Raw genomic sequence first — 21,974 nt, forward strand, 5'->3', positions numbered from 1 at the left:
AAGGAGGGCAGGAGGAAACAGGGGAGGAGGGGGAAAAACTGTTGCAGAGGAGGAGAGAAAGAGAAAGTGAAAGAGGAAAGAAGAGAAGGAAAAAAATCTCAGTGTGACACATTCAGGGAAGTGTGCTCTGCTGACAAGGCTCATGAATATGAGACTCCCACACACCCCCATCTGCTCGGGATAATTTAGTCGCAGTGTTTCTCTGCCGCAGTCGAGATCAGAAAGAAAGTAGGAAAAAGAGGGATGAAAAGAAAGATGGCTGGTGTGCATCCCAGTAGGAGATACTTACAGTTGCCGGCTTCACCTGTCAGTCAAAGGTCATCCTGGTATTCTACTTTTTCTATGTTCCTCTATGCAATCTGCACTGATATCAGTAGATCAGCATTTTAGATCTGACATCCCCAATCCCTGAGCAACATCTTTTTTCTCAGTCTGACAAAAACCATCAAACTCAGCGTATTTAAATTCTACCATCCAGGGGGCTCTCAGTCAAAACAGTAGCAAAAGATGATGAGAAGAGAAATAACCCCCCTGTTCCTGACACTTAATTTGACTTGAAGACTGTCCCAGAGGAGGCTGAAGCGTTGGGAATGCATTCCTCCTTGACAAAACAAAGATCCAGGCATTTGGGGGTGCCTCGGATGCTGCCATAGAATCTGTGTCTGTGAATGGTGAGAGTGGGGAAGTCGTAGGGCAGTTCACCTACCTTGGCTGCATAACCTGTCGATCCCATTTGGGGCAATGGGTTTTGAACAAGACAGTTTCGTGTTCCTGCAATCTGAGCATGCAGACGAAAGCCCAAGTCTTTCAGTCCCTGGCTCTTACTGCACTCTTAGAAGCCTTGACATTGACTGATGGCCAGATCATGGTATAGTTGATCAGATCACACAGTTGGCAAGACCATGTGTCTAATGCTGATGTGCCCAGGAGAGGGACGGGAAGGGTCAACTGCCTGATTCCAGAAAGGTAGCTTCACTTTTATGGGCACCTGGTGCACTTTCCCGGGCCTGATCCAGCTCACCACACACTGGGTGCCCCAGACCCTGTGGGTGTGCATCCTGGAGTGTTCTTTTTAGAGAGACGGGCCTGTTGCAGGCCTGGAGGATGGCCATCAGGAGGCCAGAGCAGTCCAGAACCAAAGTGCCAAACCGGTATCTGCTCCCATACCTGACCTGGCCCTGTATAATGAAAAATGAACTGCATAAGTTGTAGTTGTTGAAAAGTAAACCACCTTTGTTGGTTTTACTGATGAAGTTCTTATGAAGGAGAAAAGCTGGTGAGAGTGCATTTGGTGGTTCTGGCTGCAAGCAATCCCAAAATTCTTTGCAAGTGGGTCTGTTTGAAGAGACCTTAGTCCTTTTCAATCCACTTTTCCTCAACCTCAAAGAAAAATGTTCACCGTTTCAATGAAAGGTTTGAGTGAAAGGGCTGGAAAAGAGAACCATAGTGATAAAGGATCAACTGCTTTAACACTTAACCTTTTTTAGATACATGTTTTAGATTTTTATGCCTGCTTTTTATTATTCAGAGAGGAGGACAGTAGATAGAGTCAAAAACAGGTATGAGAGAGTGGGGCTGCCCATGGCCATGCGGCATGTTCTAGGCCATCTGCACCCTGTAAGCCCACCTCTAACAGCTTTTCTCCCTCATTATGTGAAATCACTATTAAGATGAAAATGGTTTTTTACTGTTTAGTTCATACTTCTTATGGAGGGTGGTTGTATTGAAAAGGGTCCCCAGTTCACAGTAAGCTGTGGAGGTGAGTAAATCTCAGCAGCGTGTCTGGTTTCAAATCCATCTGGTAATGTCTAGTGGGGCCACAAAGTTAAAGAGGCTAACTTTGGTGGTCGAAGTTGCATGCAATGGCAGCGAATAACAGCAGTGTATCACAAGAAAGCAGCAGAAAGGATGAATGAGATACAGCAACAGAGAGGAAGCTTCTAGTAACTGTTCATCTTCCCTTATAAGCCAGAGCAACAGGCTGCTCTGCAGCATTCTGAAAGCCTGTGATTTCCCACCACTGCAACTTGAAAAGCCGATGCATTGTCTCCAATGCACATGATCTCAATTTTATTGATTCATTTTGAAAGTTACTACACGATAAAGCCGTCGCTATAGTTGCATAGCCTGAGCTACAACTGCTCAGTTCAGAGAGCTGCAACTGTCCCCAGTGACGTTGTAAAAAGGTCTTGTTTTGTTGCAAATATCTGGACTGGGCTTCCTGTCACAGTCTGTCATGTAGGATCCAGCATTTCAACAGCAATCATCAACATTTCTTGTCTGTCACAGGGACTGTAAATGTAGGTGAAGTTTTGTCCTGCAGGGTTTAACAAAAAGAAATGATTTGGCTCCAATAGTGTCGAATAGAAGGACTTACTTTCAGAACTACGCAGATGCAGCCAGTCTATATAAGTTCCTGCACCTTTGGAATCTTTATCTACCAGATATATATCTTTATGGAGACATATACAGGCTTTTATCCCTCATAGCAGTGGGGGAAATGTTAAAAAAGTATGGGATTAGTTCATTTATAACAACCTAAAATGGACAAAGATGATCATACTAGTTCAATAGTTGTGACTAGAACAATAGAAATAATCCCATGGAGACAAATGTGTGTTAAAGTTTGGCCTTTTTGGTTTCTGATGGTCAAAAATGAAAGCTCAAAGTTTGTTGCATCACAGATAAAATGTTTGTCTTTGTGATTTTTTATCTGTTTGCCAACTGACAAACACACGATTTGCTGTTGAACTAATGCTGCTTTCTTGCTTTTTCTCCCCCACTCCTTTTCCCTCCAACAATCCCTCCTCTCCGTCATTTCTTCGACGATAAACCTGTCCCAAAATATGTCCTCTTTCTCGCTCCTTTCCCATTTTTGTTTCACTATGTCTCCTTATATTTTCCTCATCTTTCTCTGATTGACATTTAACCTTGGTTCACCTTGTGGATCATTACCTATAAATGTCTCTCCCCTCCTTTTTCAATCTTCTTTTTAAATCCCCAAACTCTCCTGTGCTTTAATTATCTTTCCAATCCTCTTTTTCATTATCTGGAACCACAATTTCAACACTTTTACCCTCTTCATGGCCTCCCTGTCTTCTCTGACTGTACATCCTTCAAACTCTTCCAATCCTCCCTTTAACCTCTATTCTTTTTCCTGTCTTTATATATCTCTAAAATGTCCCTTATTTTCCTCTCTGATCTTAACCAACCCTTTCCCCATGTATCTCATCCCCTCACCCTGTTTGTTTTCTCCCCCTCCCCACTCTCCCTCCATGTCCCGACACCCAGCAGTAAGTACCGGCCTACATCGGAGGCGCACAATGACAATTTCTCGCTGTCCACCATCGCTGAGGGCTCCCACCCAAATGTAAGGAAACTGTGCGACACCCCTCCTAACGTCCCTCATGCCCGTGCATTGGCTTACTATGATAACATTATCTGTCAGGTAACGTGGTTCTCGCCTCTCTCTCACCCCTTTTTCTGCATCCCCCACCCCCCTGCAAACCCTGCCCGGGCCCTCTGACTACCCCGCTCCCCCGCTCCCCTAATGCATGGGCATGAGTGTTCTCCGATACTATGAGGTGTGCCAAATGCTGAAGAGGAAGCTGGGAGGGGTCGGAGTTCAAGGAAGGATGGCGGGAGTTTTCTCAACAGGCAGAAGTCCACATGCAAAAGAGAGAAACAGGAAGTGTTTTATTGATAAAACATCATAAACCTTCTTGAGCAGCGTATACTTATAGACCAGTTTGTTTAATTGTGTATAATTACCTAAAGCATGGTCGGTTATGTCAATCATGGGGAAATGCTCTCTACTTGGTTGGAATCTCTTGAAGGGGAAAAATCCAGTGCGTAAACAAAGACAAAGGTGGTTGGCAGAGAAGAAGAAAACAAACTAGAAAACATGGATTTAATGTTGTATAATGTAGTTTCATTTGGATCTAAGTTTAGGTTAACTAGTCTCACTGACTGGCAAGAGTTAAAATATTTATTGATCCTTAATCCTGCAGAAAAAGCAGTATATAAATAATTTCCCTTTATGCTATCTAAATTTAACTGGATAGAGGTGATCAGGAGTGGAAAGTAATGGATTTTGCATTTTAGATTGGGAGCATGTTTGCTGCATGTCAGCCATGACACCTGTCAGCTTCAGCCCATGCCATCACTGCTTTTATATCAGGTCCTATGCAGGGTGTTGACTGTGTCTCCATGTTGTCACAGCCCTGTCTTACTCGTGAGTTTTACCTCAGTAACTCCCCTGCAATAGACTTGATTTATTCAATTGTTCAATTTAAATTTCAGAATAAAAGCATCCTGTACAAGCAAGGTGAGTTTCTGCACTGAAATGCAAAATCGTGCTTTTAATTTGAAAAGCAAAAAGCAAAAGTAGATGCAGTTAAAACATGATACTGCACAAAGTATCATGTACAAATGTACATTTTAGGTGGTTTCTGTACATTTTACTTACATGAAAACACAAATCTCATGTCAAACTATGTTTTTACTTTAAAGTGAACTTATTTATTGATAATTTTACAATAATGGATAAAATCTTCCCCTTAAAATGATACTTAATTTGTGTGTTTTGGAAAGCACACTGAACTAAATGATAAGGAAAGTAATGTCAGACTTCAAGGCTATGGCCATAATGTGTGCAAAGAATGCATGAAGTAGAACTGAAACCACTTTGGTGAAATATCATAAAAAAAAAAAAAAAAAAGACCAAAAATGGCTGACAGGTTAGACAGGTTAGAATAGCTCAAAACAATTGTATAAAGTGGTTTAAACTGACAAAATGGGCAAAAGTGGCAAAAAGTGGTAAAGAAGTTGCAAAAGTGGCAGACAAAAGCAGACGAAAATGGCATAAATGAGCATTCAGAAAGAAAAAAAAAACTGGGGGGTGGGGGTGGCATTAAGTGGTAAAAAGTGGCAGAAAGAAGTTGCAAAAGTAGCAAATATGGACAGAAAAACTTCCAAAAAATGGAAAAAAAAAAGCTGGAACAAATGCACAAAAATAGATGAAAAGTTGCAGGATTGTGCAAAACACGGCAAGAAAGTTGCAAAAAATACAAATATGTGATATAAAGACCAAAAAAGGTGAAAAGGGGTTGAAAAGAGCAAAACGGGGGGGCAAACGGCAAAATAGGATAAAAATGGCAAAAATGTAAAAAAGAAAAAAGGCAAAAATGAGTTAGATATGTGAAAATGAGTTGAAAGTAGCAAAAGGAAGTGGCAATAATGAACTATCAACTAATGATATTGACACACCTTTCAGCTCCAAAATGAGGAAAAAGCCAACATAGACAGCTGGGGAAAGGCCATTCTCTCAGTTTTTCAGAGGCCCAGACAGTTCTCAGTTGATAAATAAATAAAAAGAATAAAATTAATCTAGTGGAAGACATGCCAATATCACAAAATCAATAAGGCATTGGGATAAAATCAGTGAAAGCCAGACCAAATAAAAACCAGATATAAAAAAAGGTAAAACCATTAAACGCTATCCAAAGCTTGATCCAAAGGGGCTACTGGACTTAGTTAAGGCTCCTGGTTTCAAGACCTTAAACCAAGTCAAATTACCATTTTAGATCAAGCTTACAAAGAAACAGAAAACTGAAAATGATGGGGATAACAGAAATAAGGAAATCAGTTTTGTTACCATTTTGTGGTCAATTCAACAAAAACATAGGAAACTTTAGCATCTGAAAGTGTGCTTCTGCAGTTCATTCTCTGAAGTTATCACCTTGGCTGTAAGGACCCAAAGATTCATCGTGTTTATTGATTTGGTTCCTGTGGTTTATTGTTTATTGATCCTCTACACACACAAGAAAGAGAAAAAATAGCTCAGGTTCTGCATCAGCCTTGTGTAGCAACATTAATCTTGATTTAAAGTAGAAAGTATAGAAAAGTAGGGCCTCTGCTTGTTATTCTAGGCCTGTTATACAGCAGCACTGTGCTTTATTTTGAGTGAACAGTGTCATATTTGCTACATGCTGACAGAGAGCAGCTGCATCAGCTCAGTGCATTAACACAGCGTTGGTCAGAGGTTAAACTCCCCCTGAAACCATGCAGACTGAACATTAATGCACTCGTCTGACAGTGCAGCGACAGCAGCAAGCAGCCCTGGCTTAACCCCAACCCCTTTAAGAGAAAACTCCCACAATCCCTCGCTCTGACCCCTACCCAACCCGCCTCTTTCTAACCTGTTCTCTCTTTAATCACCTCTGGCATCGGTACGTCATGGCATTTCTGTAATGTCGCTAACATGCGCCGCCTGGTGGACATGTTAGCCGCTGCAGCTTTGCTTTGCTTCGCTACATGTTTATGAAAGTGTACTTTTAACAAAATGTTTGTTTATCCTGAAAATGGGTGTATCTAAACCTGTGGTTTTCTGTGAGGGAGGGTGGGGGCGGATCACTAACAGGTAAGATAAATGTGTGGGATGACTTTTGAGGAATGACATCAGGATAAACATCTGAGATGCAACGCCTCACGCTGCCCATGGAGGGCAGCAGTGAGCCAACAGTCACTAACCGAAGCATGGGTAGCTAGTAGTGGCTAACGTTGTAGCAGCATGGGTAGTTCTCGTGCTACAACTAAACCTTGTTTTTGTTTTGAAGATGTGGTACCACCCTCTAACTACTCCATCAGTAGTTCTCTTCTAAAACAGCTGATTGTTTTCTTGTCATATTTATGTCTTTATGCTAGCTTCATAGATTTAGATGTTTCATTTCTCTAGTAAAATACCACCCTAATACCCTTTAAGAAATCCCAATAAAACATCCATCATCTCTTCTTAACAACATCTCTAAACTGGTGCCTTTCTACATCAACATCACCTTCATATCATGACCTTAAATCACCGCTCATCCACTGGACTGAATAGTTGTTGGAAAAGTTTTAAATAGTTTGTTTTATAAAACTCGTAAGCTACCCGATATAGTACCAATTTTCCTTGTGTTTTGCACCAGGATTCACATGCAGATGCCAGAGTATTTTTGCAAACAACAAATAATACTATAGATACAGATAAAAGAAGGGGACAGTGAGTTAGAAAACATGGATATTATGTCTTAAAATCTGGTAGTATTTTGGATCTGAGATTAGGTTTGCTGAAATGACAACACTGCAAAACCCCAAAGTTAAAAATATTTGTTTTCTAATGCTTAACCCCTGCTAATCTGACATGCCAGACGGATTTGTTTCACACATCCATCTGGTAAACTACTCAAAGACAGTGTTTGGGAAAGGGCAGAGCCTTTGAAAAAAAACTTGGAGGGTGATTGGATGAATGTTCTGTGTGTCTTTATGGGCCAATCAGAGCAACAAAACACGTGACGTCGTAGCCGCCACCGAGGAGTAAACTCCATAGAGAACTGCATAGCGCGAACCGTGGCATCTGTAGACATGTCAGTACACGACTAAAAAGAAAACAACTCAATGCTATTCTTTGTTCTTCTTTTAACAAAGAAATGTCATCAAGTTCTGATCAAACTGACGCTGTAGCAGCATCCATGCTGATCTCTTCCGCCATAATTGCACCGGCCTCTTGTCGCTGCTTGCCTATGTCATGACCAAGCAGTCCTGAAAAATGAAGCCAAAGCGGAAGTGCAAAAAATTGCAGTACTGCAAGTGTCCACTCGAGGCTGGCTGCAGGACGAAGTCCCATCTGAACACCTATTAAAAAGCCAGTTTTACGCTAGAAATAAACTGGTTTACAGCCAGGTTCAAAAAACCAAACGTGTCTCATTAGCTAGTGTCTTCATGTGCTTGAACTGTACGGGGGTTGAATTTTTTTGTGCCACAATCGTTTGGATTATATTTAGGATAAATCTCACTGTGCGCTGATTGGCATCTCTCATTTGATTGACAGATAGCTCAACAGGCAGAGGCTACATTTCTGTCAACCAGAATGCTAGCTAGCTAGCTGACAGGAAGTCAAGCTTAGTTCGGTTGAGACGATTTCAATATGGAAGCCTCCGTGGATTGGCTTTAGAAGCAGTTTGAGTCCACCTATGTAAGCAGACGGCTGACGTCACACAGGGTTTGTCCAATTCTTTCTACAGTCTATGGTCACAACTCTGCCACGCCGGAAGAACTGCCCCTCGATGCTGATTGGTCCTGTCACTTTCTAACCGGGCCCAAACTGTTTAGATGGCAGCTTTGCGTGATGGATTCACCAGTGAGAGACCGGAAACGGGCGAATCCATCTGCTTTTCAAGGTTAAAACCCTGCAGACAAAAAGCAATATGCAAATTGTTACCCTCAATATTGTATACATTTTAACTGGGCATAGGTGATCAGGGATGGAAAGAATTAAATTACATTTAGTTTCATTTTGGTTGCGTGTTCGCTGCATGACAGCTGCGGCGTGTGTCCACTCTGTCCGCATCACTGCTTTCATACCAGGTCCTATGCAGCATGTTGGCTGCACCTGCCTGCTGTCACAGCTCTCGCTTTATCCATAATTTACCTTTAAAAATATCTCTAAAAAGGCTTGATTTACTGCATACAGAGCAAGAAAAGTCTCTACAGGAATGCTCAACCATGGGCCATTGTTGGTACAAATCAGACCCAAAGAAAGGTCTAAAATTGTCTAATGTGTAGAGAGACTGTAGCGCTGTATGTTTTCTTAGGGCTTCTGAAATTTTGTCTAAGCCAAATAAACAACTGATTTCTACAAGTCTAATGAAGGACTTTGAAACTTAGTGTTAAACTCTGGCATCATCTGCAAGGTCCAAGTTGTGGCGTTTTGCCCTCTTCTCTTCTCTAAAGCAAACAGAAAACTTTTCCAATTACTATTTAGTCCAGATCTATTTTCTAACACATGCTCCAATCACATTAAAACTCACTTCAACATGCACAACAGATGTCCTGAAATCAAAACCATGCCATCTCTTTCCCCCAAAATAAACCCACTAATAAAGCAAACAACCTTTCCAAACCCAAAATCATGACTAAAGGAGAACCTCCCCAGAAATAACCAACCCTTCATTAACTCTGACAACACGGGATATCAGCGCAGCTCCTGAGAGTGTTTGAACAGTTTCTAACTCAGAAATACTGAAGAGAGCTGAGAATATCAGCAGACATCTGAAGGAAGTTACTCCTACTACTGCTCTGTCTCTCTCTGTCTCTTTTATCTGTCTGCTTCTTTCTCGTCTCGTCTGTCTCTCCCTCTTAATCTCTCTGTATCGTCTCTGATCTGTCGCTCTTCCTCCTTTGTCTTGTCTGCTTCGATCAGCTCTCTGCGTCCGTCCCTCTCTCTCTCTCTTTCTCTGAGGATGCCTTGTTTGGTTTTTTTTGAGGAGTATAACCCTTTGCCCCATCCCCCTCCCCTCAGAAAACCATGAGCAGATACACCTGGGAGTGTAAGACCAAAGAGGAGTCCGACTGCGAGGTAAGACCAAAAATCCCCAATGTCAGATAGCCCCGACCCCCCTTTCTCTCTCACCCACCCAGACAGCTCTCTCATTGTTACTGTGGCCCTGTCAGTCACCCTCTCTCTACTCGTCAGTGGATCAGTCCGAGTCACGACCCCTTCCACCATCAATGGAAATCAAATGCTGAATACAAACATGGCAAACGATACATTCTGAAGACAAATATGACTTTCTTATAAACGTAAAGCAAATATATTCATTACTTAATGCTTGAAAACATGCACATCTACCTGCCTATATGGATTTCTAACTCAGGCAGGTTGCATGCTCAGTTTCAATTAAAAGACTTAAGAAAGAAAACATGACGCCACACAAAATCCCCCTGAGATGCAGCGAGCTAGAAGTCCCTTCTCGGAAAAAAATCTACTGTCAGCAGGGCTTTCAAGCTCCAAGGCCAGGTGCACATGCTTGTGCAATCATCAGCTTCACCTGCAGAACAAAACACAACATAAAAGAAGGAGAACGCATTATAGGAACAACATACAACCAAATATACTTCACATTAAAAGGCCAGTTCACTTTACATTAATCCTCAATTGGATCTCCACTGATTTAGCATTAGTGATGACTCTTTGGTTAGAAAAGAAGAAAATGAGGACATTTAGTCCTCTGTAGTTCACTCTACATCTCTGCTGCAGGCATCAGGCGCTGGAGGCTGCATTAGCTGCTGCTTACATAACACACCTATAGTTAGACAGCCACTCATGTTGGAGCAGTGGAAGACTTCAGTGCAGCATTCAAACACCCAATGGTGCATGAATAAAGCCGGGCGTATACTGTGCGATATCAAGCCGACACTATCACAGTCATGGAGGAATGTGAGCTCACACCTGCATGACTGAACTGTTTATGACATGACAATCGCTCATGATTTCATAATGGCTTGCCTGTGAGCATGACGGAGTGCTGATGAGAAAAGTTGGGACAACAGATGTCAGTGAGGTTTGGCTGAAAAGTCTCACCCCTAAAATACACCAGATACCAGAAACGTAACTGCGCTGCAGTTTGACTGCGTGCCCCGCTGTCCGTCAACACCCACTGTAGAAACTACTGAAGTGCTATAAAACATACTAAACACACGTGAAGCTTCTTCGTCTGAATCCAGACTCTTATGACGCAAGTCATAAGAGTCTCAATGTAAAATAGTGGACTTTTAAATGTGGTTTATAAGGATGCAGTTAATCATGATTAACTAGAGAAAATGCATAATTAATCAGAATCAAAAATGTTTGACAGCCCTAATTATAACTAAACCAAACCAAAGCACAGTTTATCCAGAACAAATCTTACTTTGCATGATGTTTGGTTTTAAACATAAATGTGTTACCACTGAGCAGCAGCCGTGTTTGAAGCCAAATATGATAGTCTTTATTCTGAGGCGTATTTAGGGGCTGTGTCCATAGCCCCATTTCTGGCACTGGTAGCATCTACAACCTCGGTGTCAGAGTGCTTCTCTCCAGCGTTCCTTGTTGCTGTGTTACAAAAAGAATTCTGCTTTACTTGGTAGAATCTGTATTGTTTTAGAATAGCTTTATGTGCTTCAAATTTCTGTATTTGAAAGGGACAATGTAAAGAAATCCTGTCTAGACACAGGCAACAGCTGCAAACTGGAAAACTACCCTCGAAACGAAAAACAAGTCAGATAGAATTCTCTTCTGCTTTTGTCAGAAGTCCCACCCCTTCTTGATTTTGATTGGCTGATGAGAGAGAAGTGACACTGATGCAGTGCTATTCTGAAGTCAGTTTTCAACTGCTTTAGTTAGTAGAGAAAAACAGCTGACTCTGAGAGGCATTATTTCCTACCTAGGGTGCTGAGCACCCAGAGCATTCATTGTGCAGCTCAAAGTTCATGTCTGAATCGTCTGGAAATCACACAGTGTACACCTAGCTGTAAGAGAAAAATAGCTGGAGATGGGGAAAAGTCACAAAAGAAAAATGCACTTTAAAACATTTAATGGAGCCTAGTGTAAAGTGCATAGTGCAAAAGCATTTGCGACAGAGAGGGCTTAGATCCAATTTAGCTAGTTAACCTGCACATACACCAGCCATATCTGAACTAAAACCAAAGAATCCCTCATGCACTCTTGCAGAAACAGAAACAGGAGGTCACTGCTCTAGACTGAACCCTCTCGTCTTCAATCATCCCTTCAGTAATTTAACAGAGTCCAGCCACAAAGTTCCCTCTGCAGAAAACGCTGAGATCAAGTTGTGTTTTTGTCAATACTAAATAAATTTCACCCATAAAATGAATTGACCGTGCAGACCTGGCCGTATTTTCTCAGTAAATGTCATTCCCATCGACTGAGCAAGCTCTCAGGCTGACAGATCAAAACTGAGCCGACCTTAAAGTCCAAACCCTGCAAACAGGCTGCAGAAGCACGCTCTCAAAGATGAATCCCTGTAAGTTATAAACAGCTCTTCTCGTCTTCATATTCCTCCACACTTCATGCAAACACAATGAAACCTGACACAAACACTCCACACCTGTGCAAACACAAATATATGCCCAGCTGGTCGGTAAACACAAACAAGCACGCATAAACAAGAGAGTCTTAGAGAGGCAGGTGAATGTTCTGTCTCACCCAGACACAAATAAATACTAATACAAATATTTGAATTATTATGTACTCAGGTATAAAAAACGCCTGGGCTCACTGACCGACAAACCTTATGAGTTATACCCACTGAATCATCTGAAGAAAAACACTGATCCTTTAAATAAACACCTTTATGCACATGTCAGTTTAAATATACTCTATATACAGGATTAGTATGACTACATAAACAACACTTTGCTCATCTCTGTGTGCCAAGTTTAAGTGGACCAGTGACTAGAATAATGCAGGGACAGTCGAGTTTGAGTAAAGCAGCATTCATCCGTACAGCCTTACAGGGCTGGAAACAGGATATTAGGAACATTAAGAGCCCAAAATAGATAGATTAAAGACCCTGTAAAGTGAAATCCAAAGTTTTTGTCTTGACATTCTAGATATGTTGGAATATGGTCGCTGTAAACATGTGAAAACACTGAGATCTACATGTGACTGAATTCAAGATTGAGACCGTTACAAAGTTTTTCACCTCTTTCCTGGCTGGGTTTAATGTGGGTGGGGCCAATATGTGGACTGATGATGTCACCAGCCCAGAGTGGGGAATAACCCCGCCCGTCTAATGGGACGATATAAAATCACAGAGCAGTTTATCTCAGTCCAGTCTGTTGTGAGCTGATGTCACTGCCTTTATTGAAAGTCAACAGTCAGTTAAATGCTGTTTTTATGTTCATTGTGAGATAAATTTGCCAAATCTATCAGCCACAGTGGTCTATGGATCATTTAAAGCATCATAACAGAGATTTGAGCCAGAAAACGGACTTGGTCTCTTTTCTGGCACAAAGCCAGGCAGCTACACTCTGGTTGTAAGGTCAACGTGAGGTCAAGGGGCAGGGTAATGGCCATTCAGATTGTAACATTTTTTAAATCTGCGAGGATCATATTTTTCCTCAGTGGGCGTGGCTACAGCTCAATCAACAGACATTTTTAATGTTTCATGATTTTGAAGCTTAATTTTATAGACTGAGAGATGTTATACTTGACTAAAATTTGATCTGGGACTTCATGAAACACTGACCTATCACACAATGAACCTAAATGCAGATTTATTATCACTTTACAGGGTCTTTAATGCATTAAAACAGGCCAAAATATTGAGTATTAAAGAATAAAAAGGGGCAGAAAGGACCCAGTTGGGTCCCCTTGGTCCCTGAAGGGTAAATCAAGAAAAAGTGCCTAAAAATAAACAACTATTGCAAAAAAAAAAATTCCAGAACCAAAGTGGGTTGTCCACCAGGAAATTCCTATATGCCAGATTACCAGTCCATAACAAGATCAAGCTTTTAGGACCAGCTTGCCTGCAAACGGCACATCACAACTCCCCTCTTGAACTATGTTAGCATTCTCATCTAATTAGTGGCCCATTTAGCTAAACAGTAATGCAGTGTCCTTTAAAAGCATGCTTATGACAATATGAGGGAGAAAAGCTGTTAAAGATGCACTGCTTGTGGCTAATTTGCCTCCATTGATAGCAGCATCACTGAATAAGGCATGTAGGAATTCCTAAGCATGTTAGGGGCCATGGCAATGATGTATAGACTTTGGAGGTTAACTAAGTTCTGATATCAGATGCTTTTTTAATGCATGATGTTTTTTTAAAGGCCCAGCTAGGGGCGGGCATTGCAAATTAGCCCTGGCTAAAAAAGCTGTGTTGTGGCTACAGTTTACTTGCATCATACTGGCCCTATACACATAAACACACAAAAAAAATAGTATGGACACACGTACCAAAAATGCAATCACTTGGTATCCGAATGCCCAAAATGGATGTTAATGCATTCTGTAAATGATCTATGTCATTACAGTAGATTGCACAGGTCTTCATAATGTCTTTCATATAATATAAAATATGTAAAAAATAATTTAATAGTTATTTTAATCAAAAAGTAAATGAAGATGTTTCTCAGAATTCATGAATTTCTGAAAAGCTCCCACTACATCAAACTTAAACTGGACCCCTCATGCAAAAAAAAAAGAAAAACTGACATTAAAACTGTCCGTGTGCCTCCATCATCATCGCCATCATCTTCATCAGAACCCTTTTTATCTCTGTTCCCACTCCCCTTTAAAACAACACCCGCTCTAAAGTCCTCGTGACTCAGTGCCTCCCACCCAACTCCCCCCACCACAAATTCACTCCAATGATATCCAACAAACACAAACATTTTCCAGTTTCACGCTGACGGGAGGACAGAGGGCCCCTATCCCGTAACCATGGAAGTGACGTATCCACACGTCCTGCCTGAAGTTACTATCTAGGCCAGCAGCCAGCGGGTAAATGCTCTCACTGCTCTTCATTTCTAAAAAAAATACCATTGATTCAAACACAAACATTCACTTAGGATGTTTTTGTAAATGGCATCAGCCTCGGGGTCAGGAATATGATGTGAGCGAGTGAGTCTGTGATTGTGTGAGACAAAGAGGCGCGGGCTGGCGCCCCAGGATGCCAGAGCACAGCAGGGTCGATGATGCCATGCAGTATTAATGGGGGATAAGAGGCTGGAAAAACAGAGCTAAAATGGACTCCACAATCAATGTATTCCCTGCTCTGACCCTAACTAAGTTCACGTGAAGTCAAAGCTCCTAAAACACCTTTTTCCAGCAACTGCTTGGGTATGTATGACGGTGGTACCCTCAGATAAAAAGCCACAGCCGAGAGTTTTATCTGCCTGTTTTCTTTGATTTTGGCACAGTAGACGCTGAATGGAGGTGCAGCAGGAGAGGATTCTGCATGAGCGACCATCACCGGACATTTTGGGGATGGGGGTCATACCTTAAGGCTCTTCTTGCATGTGGATGTGCATGTGCTTCCTGGGTTGCCTGACAGAGGGAGAGGAGGGGGAGGTTGGTGTCGCTCATGCAGCTCACCTCACTGCCTGCTGAACCAAACACGACATGCCAGCCGAGCATGATGATAATCAGAAAGTGGAGCCTCCAAACCTCTGAAACGGCTGCTACTGACACTGATTATACTCCAAGGAACAAAACAAAAATGATATTTATTTTGTTTTGAACATTTGATGTAGTTTAGCCTCATTCTGGCTGTCTCTAAAGGATCACACCTGTGTTTTATTATTAAATTATACCTTTCAGATCAAATGTGTAAAGATGCTGACTACTTTTAACCATGCTAGGTTTTTAAGGTTTTATTCATTTCTGTACAATGTGATCTCCTAATTCATAATTCCCAAATGCAACTACAATCCTAATAATTTGAATACTACAACTTATTTCACAAGTGTGTAGGCCTTCTTTGATGGGATTTTAGTAAAGGAAAACCTTTAAAATTAACTTAAATTTTTGACAGAAATGCTTCTCTTTTTGGTAAAAGTCCTGGGGGGCTCCACTTTAAAACGTTGAGAGCTATTGTCCTAATTTATTAGCTGGCTCTTGTGAAAATGCTTAAAAGCGTGTGCTAGCTGCTAAATAGCGTGAGTGACAAAATTAGCTTGCTAATGCTTTTGCTATTGTGGTGCCTCGATAGCATTCTGGCTCCCCATGTTGAGCTGCTTTATGTTGCATTGTTAAATCATATTTTCCTCGCTCTGACAGAAACAAGGAGTAAGGAAAGAGGGAGATGACAAGAAACCAGGAGTGAGGAAAATGAATATTTCTTTTATTTTCCTTCACTTTTCTCACTCAACAAAGTTTCTTAACTTGTTTTACGAAGTAAGTAAAGATAGGTGGGAATAGATATGCGTGTCCATGATTAAAATGCCAAAAAAATATGACAAGTTTGCAAATCAGCATCAAATTCTCGTCAGTATGACACATAAGACTCTCTGCATCAAAAATTACAGGACAAACTGTCTTACTTTTTGCAAGAGGAACCTTAAATTTGCATTTGCATAGAGTTTAATATTTAACAGATGCAATTTGGACAGCGAGTGTGCAATGCGGCATGATATCTGATGCTCACGTGTTAAGACCTGGTGTTGTACAGCAAGTAGGACACTTTTTCAGGGAGTTAAAATGGCATTTTGGGTAGACAAAAGGTGCATATGATGCATGTGTGGTTGGATCTGTTTACTTTTTACTGCTTAGTATGAATTTAAAGGAGCTGATGAGGAACATGAATGATAAAAGGGTGATGTAGTAGGGAAAGGCCTACAGCTTTTGGTCCTGTTGAGTCTTTTTGGTTCATCTTTTGGTTTCTGTGAAAAAATAGAATTAACTTAATATGTATTTATTTACCTTCAACCACTGTAATTAAGTATTGTATGTTAAAAATGACTAAACTAAACAAAGGCCGGTCACACACTAGACGATTTTTTAATCTGAAATGATTTTAAAACTGTGAGAGACCACAGATTTAAGGACAATTTCCTAAGATTTTTCATCTTTAATCCTCTAAATGCACACACTAGACGACTCAGCCAGACTGTCAGATAACTGGAGACCACACACCTGCCAACCTGCCTACGACCTCGCATGATCACATGACTTAAGAAAAACAAAACAAAACACTGATGTCTGTCGATAACGTCTTGCTGTCTCTCCACAACAGGCTGTCCTGGCATGTGTTACAGGTGCAGCAAAAAATCATAAAACATGGGAAAGACTCAGGATAACATCATGGCTGAAATTAAGGTACAGCTGTGTTTATGGTTGTGAGCGGTGAAAGTACATATGATTGGCTGTGACGCTACCTCGTCTGCTCGCTCTCATTGGTTGTTGTGGGTACTCTGCCAGCAGCAGTACAGCCTAGAATCGTAAATATCAAACACGTTTGATATTTACGATTCAGGATTTTGGAGGCTACGATGTGATTTGGAGCAGTAAAACAATTGTGTTGACACCACACATGAGGATTAATCCAACAAATAGTCGTTTGCGACGAGGATCCTCTTGGGATATGACCCCACGGTCGTCTGGGGAGGCAAATCTTGCCCCGAATCCTGTAGTGTGTGGCCTGCCCAAGTCAGTAATAGAACTCAAGGACAGTGTGTAAGTGATGTTAACTGGCACTAAAAAAATTGGATCAATTATAAGAGATTTAATTATCCAACTAATGAAAGGTTGAAGGCCATTGAAAGGTTTCACTAAAGTCCTGCAGTCAGATGATGAAAACAACCACCACATATACTAATCTACAAGTAGTTCAAGTTTCGTGATGAACATAATCTAGTTTACTGACGACACCATGTTGTTTCGTGAGCAGGGCAAGATGGGAATTAGGCTGGTTTTACATAACAACCATCCACTGAAAATGGAATCTTCTTCATCTCAAAAAAGTTCTGTGTTAAGCTGACAATGCCTTGCACGCTTGCAAAAACTAGAAATTCTGCAGTGTACATGCCAGGCTGGTAGTTGGCAGTGTGAATTTGTAATGAAACAATGCTTTCTTCTACAGAGAGACCAAAATGTCAAGGAGACATACAAAAATGGTTAACGCAGAAACATTTGTGTAGATAGTTTACTCTTATCAGTTGTACTCGCTGTGGATTGGATCTACGATGCACACAATTCTCAATTTTCAGCGGACTTGAAAATTGCCAGTATGCAATGATTATATTTTGCCGTAATCAAGCAGGCCCTTTTCACACTGTACAGAAATGAATTGAAACCAAGAGCTACCAAGAATGAGAGTAAAGCATAAAGCAACTCTTTAGTGAAGGTAGTAAAAATAAACGGTGTGAAGGTTTGTAATATCTAAGATAGAAATACAACACTGGTGTGGTTCTTTAAAGCCCGGAGCTGGAACGTGGGACTTAAAATGCATGAAACAAACCTTTGGGAACTTGAAGTTAGCATCAGACGTGATTTTTGTAGGTGCAAAATCATCCAATAGGCTGTGCTATCTTGAGTTGAAAGTCTGGGTTTCTTTGTTACTGCCTGTAGAAAATATTTCAGGGTCTTCAAGGACTTCCAGGTTGTATGTCTTGGTCTTGTAGAAGCTTTTAAAGAAAAGTAATTTCTACCAAATGGCAGGCTCACATTTGGGATCAGACTGAAGTGGTTAACTCTTGTGGTGGTTCTAACTGTGCTCTCTGCCCCCTACCCTCCACCTCCACCCCTCCCTGGGTAGGATGATCCTAACTCCCAGAATAAGCTGGAGGACCCGGTGAAGGCCCCGCCTAAGGAGGATGACACCCTCAACATCCACAACTCTCTGACCCCCAAACATGAGAACCACAAGGTCCTGGGCGAGGAGAACTCGGAGGTAAACTCACTGCAGAACAACATGATGTGAAAGCAAAACAAACAAAACAACCCCAGCAACCTGGCAACACGACAACGATAAAGGTTCGCCGGCAACGGAAGCCAACCCCCCAAACCCCTCCCACCCCCCCACCCTGCTCTCTGCTCTCCGCTGCCGAGTGTGCCAAACCGGTCAACCAACAAACCAGCCTGTCAACAAACCAGCCAACCAACCCAGTCTGCAACCGTCTCCGACACGGCAACACTGCCACCAAGCGGCCTCTACCGCTGCAAAAAAAAAAACTTACACTACCACCACCACTACCGCCGCCACCACTGCCCCGGCTGAGAGTAAAAAAACCCTCCACCAGCCTCACCCTGCCGCCGCCTTGCAACCTCCCCCTCCCCATTTGACATCCAATCACGTCCCTGTTTCGCAGCCCCGCCCCCTTGTTGCTGTCACTCGACTCTCCCTTTTCTCTCTTCCTTGCACACACAAACACAAACACATAAGAAGCATACACATACGGTGAAAAGATGACGACATAAACACGCTTATATGTAGACACAAACACCCTCCCCTGCCTGCATCGGTGTATTTTGTAAAAAGAAAGAAATCATAAAGAAGTTTAAAACGTACGTAAAAAACGTCATTGTAAAAAAAATAAGATAAAGCTACTGAGAGGTTTTGATGTTTGTCTGACTAATCCAGTGAGTATGTATAAATATTGGAAAAAAATTTGCTTGGATTGATTTAAAAAAAAAAAAAGAAGCAACACAATGTGTCTTGGTTTTCATTGATGTGATTTCTAATCCTTGATGTACTTGTTTTTTGTTCTTTTTTTGTACTTTTTTGGGACTTCGAACAGAGAATAAACAAACAAGATTCAGACAGCTGTTGAAATAAACCTTTTTAACATGAGCTCTGTGGATCCTGTGTTTTCCTCTGTGTCGTGTCCCCTCCTTATTAACCCGCAAAATCCAACGCCGTCTGCATGGCTTTAACACAGCTGCTTAGATGTTTGTCATAGAAGTGCTGCCCTGCTTACATGCACAGAAATACCCAGGCTAGGGGACATTTTAGACACTTTTGATTCACGGATAGATGATTGATTGAAATGTTCAGAGCAAAACAACTTCAGAGAGACGTACTAAATAAACAAAGTGATGAAAGAAAGAAAATAACACTGAATGAATGAGATTACATATTCAAAAAGTTACTAGCTTTTTAATCCCTCCCTTTCTCTATAAAGAAGAATAGTTCAATATTATAATTCCTTATCAATAAAAATCTTTTGATCATACTTAGGCCCACTCAGAATTGTTAACCTGGTGCCGGGCTTGCTTCAGATAAACTACATAAGTATACTTAGCTAACTGTATTAGCTCCAAATGAAGTTAGCTTTACTTGATAAGTATGTATGTGACATTACTAGGTTTTATATGGAGCTTATATTGTTGCAAAACTATTTGAAAATGCATACACAGATCTGTACACAAATCTGCAAATACGCAGACAGATTTGCAAATGCATGCAAAAGTTTTCATATCTGTAAAAAGATTTGCAAATTTGTACAAAGACTCACAAATATGTGCACAAAACTGAAAATATGTAGACCAATTTGTAATTGTGGACTTAGTTTTTTTTTTTTTTTTGGTTCAGAAAACGCACTCTTTTTCGCTTCAAGCTGTCAAAATACCCACAAGTCATCAATTGCAACTGCCTCTCAATTGGCTGTCATACACACGTGACTTTTGCAACACTTCTGCCACATGCAATCTGCAAATGCGTACTCAGATCTGTAAATTTAAAAGCACTGGGTTTTGTTGCCCTCAGTGCAGGCTCACAGGCAAGGCTGTCTGGCCTCATAGCATACGCACCTCACTGGCCGGTATTCAATGCTAAGTTGAGCAGCAGCTTAGACCTAAGTCAACGATTAGAAATTGGTTTACACATTTGCAGATTTGTGTACACATCTGTGGCTCTTTGAACAAGTTTACAAATCTTTTTAAAAATTTGCACACATTTACATATCTGTGCATGTATTTAAAGATCTGTACATGCAACTGCAGATCGGTACATGCATTTGTGAATTTGTGCAGGTCTATCTACACATTTACGGATTTGTGTATAGATCTATGTACGCATATGCAAATTTGCAGGTAATGTTTAATTGCAGGGTGAAGGGAAAATTTGTCTCTTGTTTCAAGTAAAGTCAGCTTAAAGTAAACAGTAACATCTAAGGGCTGAGCTGCCACTCTGATTTAACCACTGGCCAGAAGGGGGCAGTAACCATCGCAAAGCAACACTTAAACAAGCAGAAAAAAAAAGTTAACAGTCTGAGCCATCTGAGCATGTGTTTGAGGCAAGTTTGTGAAACAGAAGTGAGGACAACACAACATTTCTGTTACTTCAACTTTTCTGCAGCTCTGTTGATGTCTTTGAAATTACAAAGAAAGGTCGAGTTATTATAAGGCCTAGAATTGCATATTTGCTCTGACTGCAAGGAGTCTGTAGCTTTGTTTTTTATTGTGCAAATCCTAAAATAAGCATTTGTCTTTGCACACATGTGGGCAGAACATGACAACTTCTGTTTTCCTACTTTGTCTGTTCTTGAGAAAGTAGAGTCAAAAGTAGAGAGGAGAATCCAATTACATTGACTCGTACTTGAGAAACCACACAACTGTCCTACACTGTGAGACCGAACAGTTGAAGGTTGTTAAAAAATATGAGATGCAGTAATAATAAAATCCAAACTAGCTATTTTAGCTTTATTTTTATGAGCTGACTGAACACATTTTTAGCTTTAAACAAACATTTCTCAATCAGTCTAAGTATTTTTTTGTAACCGTACTCAAATTACTCGGCAGTCATCCCCTAATCTGCAGTTTTCCCAGAATGCCTTTCAGCATTTTGTATCATGAGTGAGGTTACTGACACAGTTAGATAAGTCCTGCCTGTTAGGAGCAACCGCAACAGATGATGGGTGATTTATGAGCATGATGGAAGTGGACTTCACGTTCCTGTGGAAACCATTCAGTTATTGTCACTTCAGTTGACCTACCTTGAGTGATGGAAATATTCAAGATTAAAGTATGTGATAGAAATATGAGAAATCTGCAGTGGAAAAATAGTTGAACATGTCGTTTTGAGATGGATATAAACAGAATTTTCAAGTATAGGAAAGTTTCCATGTTTTAGTTTTACTTAAAAAAAGTAAACATAAATGCACAAGAAAAATTTAGTTGATAAAACAACAAAAAAATAGTATCAAATACTTGTTTTCTCTTATATTTCCCACTAGTATGAAATGGGTATTACTTATACTCTCCACTTAGTCATTTGTTCATCTTACTTCATTAATCAAGTGTTAATTACAAAGTGTCTTAAACTCAAGTGCACGTGCACAACACTAAAGCTTTTGTAAATGCAACAAACAATTCAGGTTTACTTCACTGAAGTCAAAAAGTTACTTTACTCAGTTTTTTAATACATTTGGTTTGCATGATTCTTCAAAGTATGGTCTGTTGTGTGTTGTCAATGGAGATAGGACACAACTTTATTTACTTAATAACTCTGGCCCAGACAGAGACTAAACGTCTCACATGTGTTCACCTGGCTTTTAGATTTACTGTGATTTAGGCCTTGTCCACATGGAGATGAAAAAGTTACATTTCTGTTTCATTTGGAAAAAGTTTTCCGTAAACAGGAATGTTTCAGGAAATGTCTGCATAAGCATGGAACCACTGAAAATGACTGGAAAGGCTGTAGTATATATGCCAA

The 21,974-nt window shown here is 40.8% G+C and overlaps 1 protein-coding gene across 10 annotated transcripts in view; it reads left to right on the forward strand.

Moving 5' to 3' along the window:
- Window positions 1–21,974, forward strand: part of cspg5a (chondroitin sulfate proteoglycan 5a) — a 121,774-nt gene that overhangs the window by 82,018 nt on the left and 17,782 nt on the right. Inside the window, exons 4-6 of one of the 10 annotated variants that reach the window (XM_041792644.1) lie at window positions 3,292–3,370; window positions 9,341–9,397; window positions 18,078–19,077. The exons of 1 other annotated variant lie outside the window; for it this stretch is intronic. In XM_041792644.1, coding sequence (XP_041648578.1) covers window positions 3,292–3,370; window positions 9,341–9,397; window positions 18,078–18,242 — 301 coding nt within the window. In that variant the 3' untranslated portion in view covers window positions 18,243–19,077. Of the gene's footprint in view, window positions 1–3,291; window positions 3,449–9,340; window positions 9,398–14,221; window positions 14,692–18,077; window positions 19,078–21,974 lie in introns of those variants that run through there. 8 more of the 10 variants (XM_041792645.1, XM_041792648.1, XM_041792640.1 and 5 more) reach the window with 8 other exon arrangements.

The sequence above is a fragment of the Cheilinus undulatus genome, linkage group 8 (genome assembly GCF_018320785.1).
Source record: "Cheilinus undulatus linkage group 8, ASM1832078v1, whole genome shotgun sequence".
NCBI lineage: Eukaryota > Metazoa > Chordata > Actinopteri > Labriformes > Labridae > Cheilinus > Cheilinus undulatus.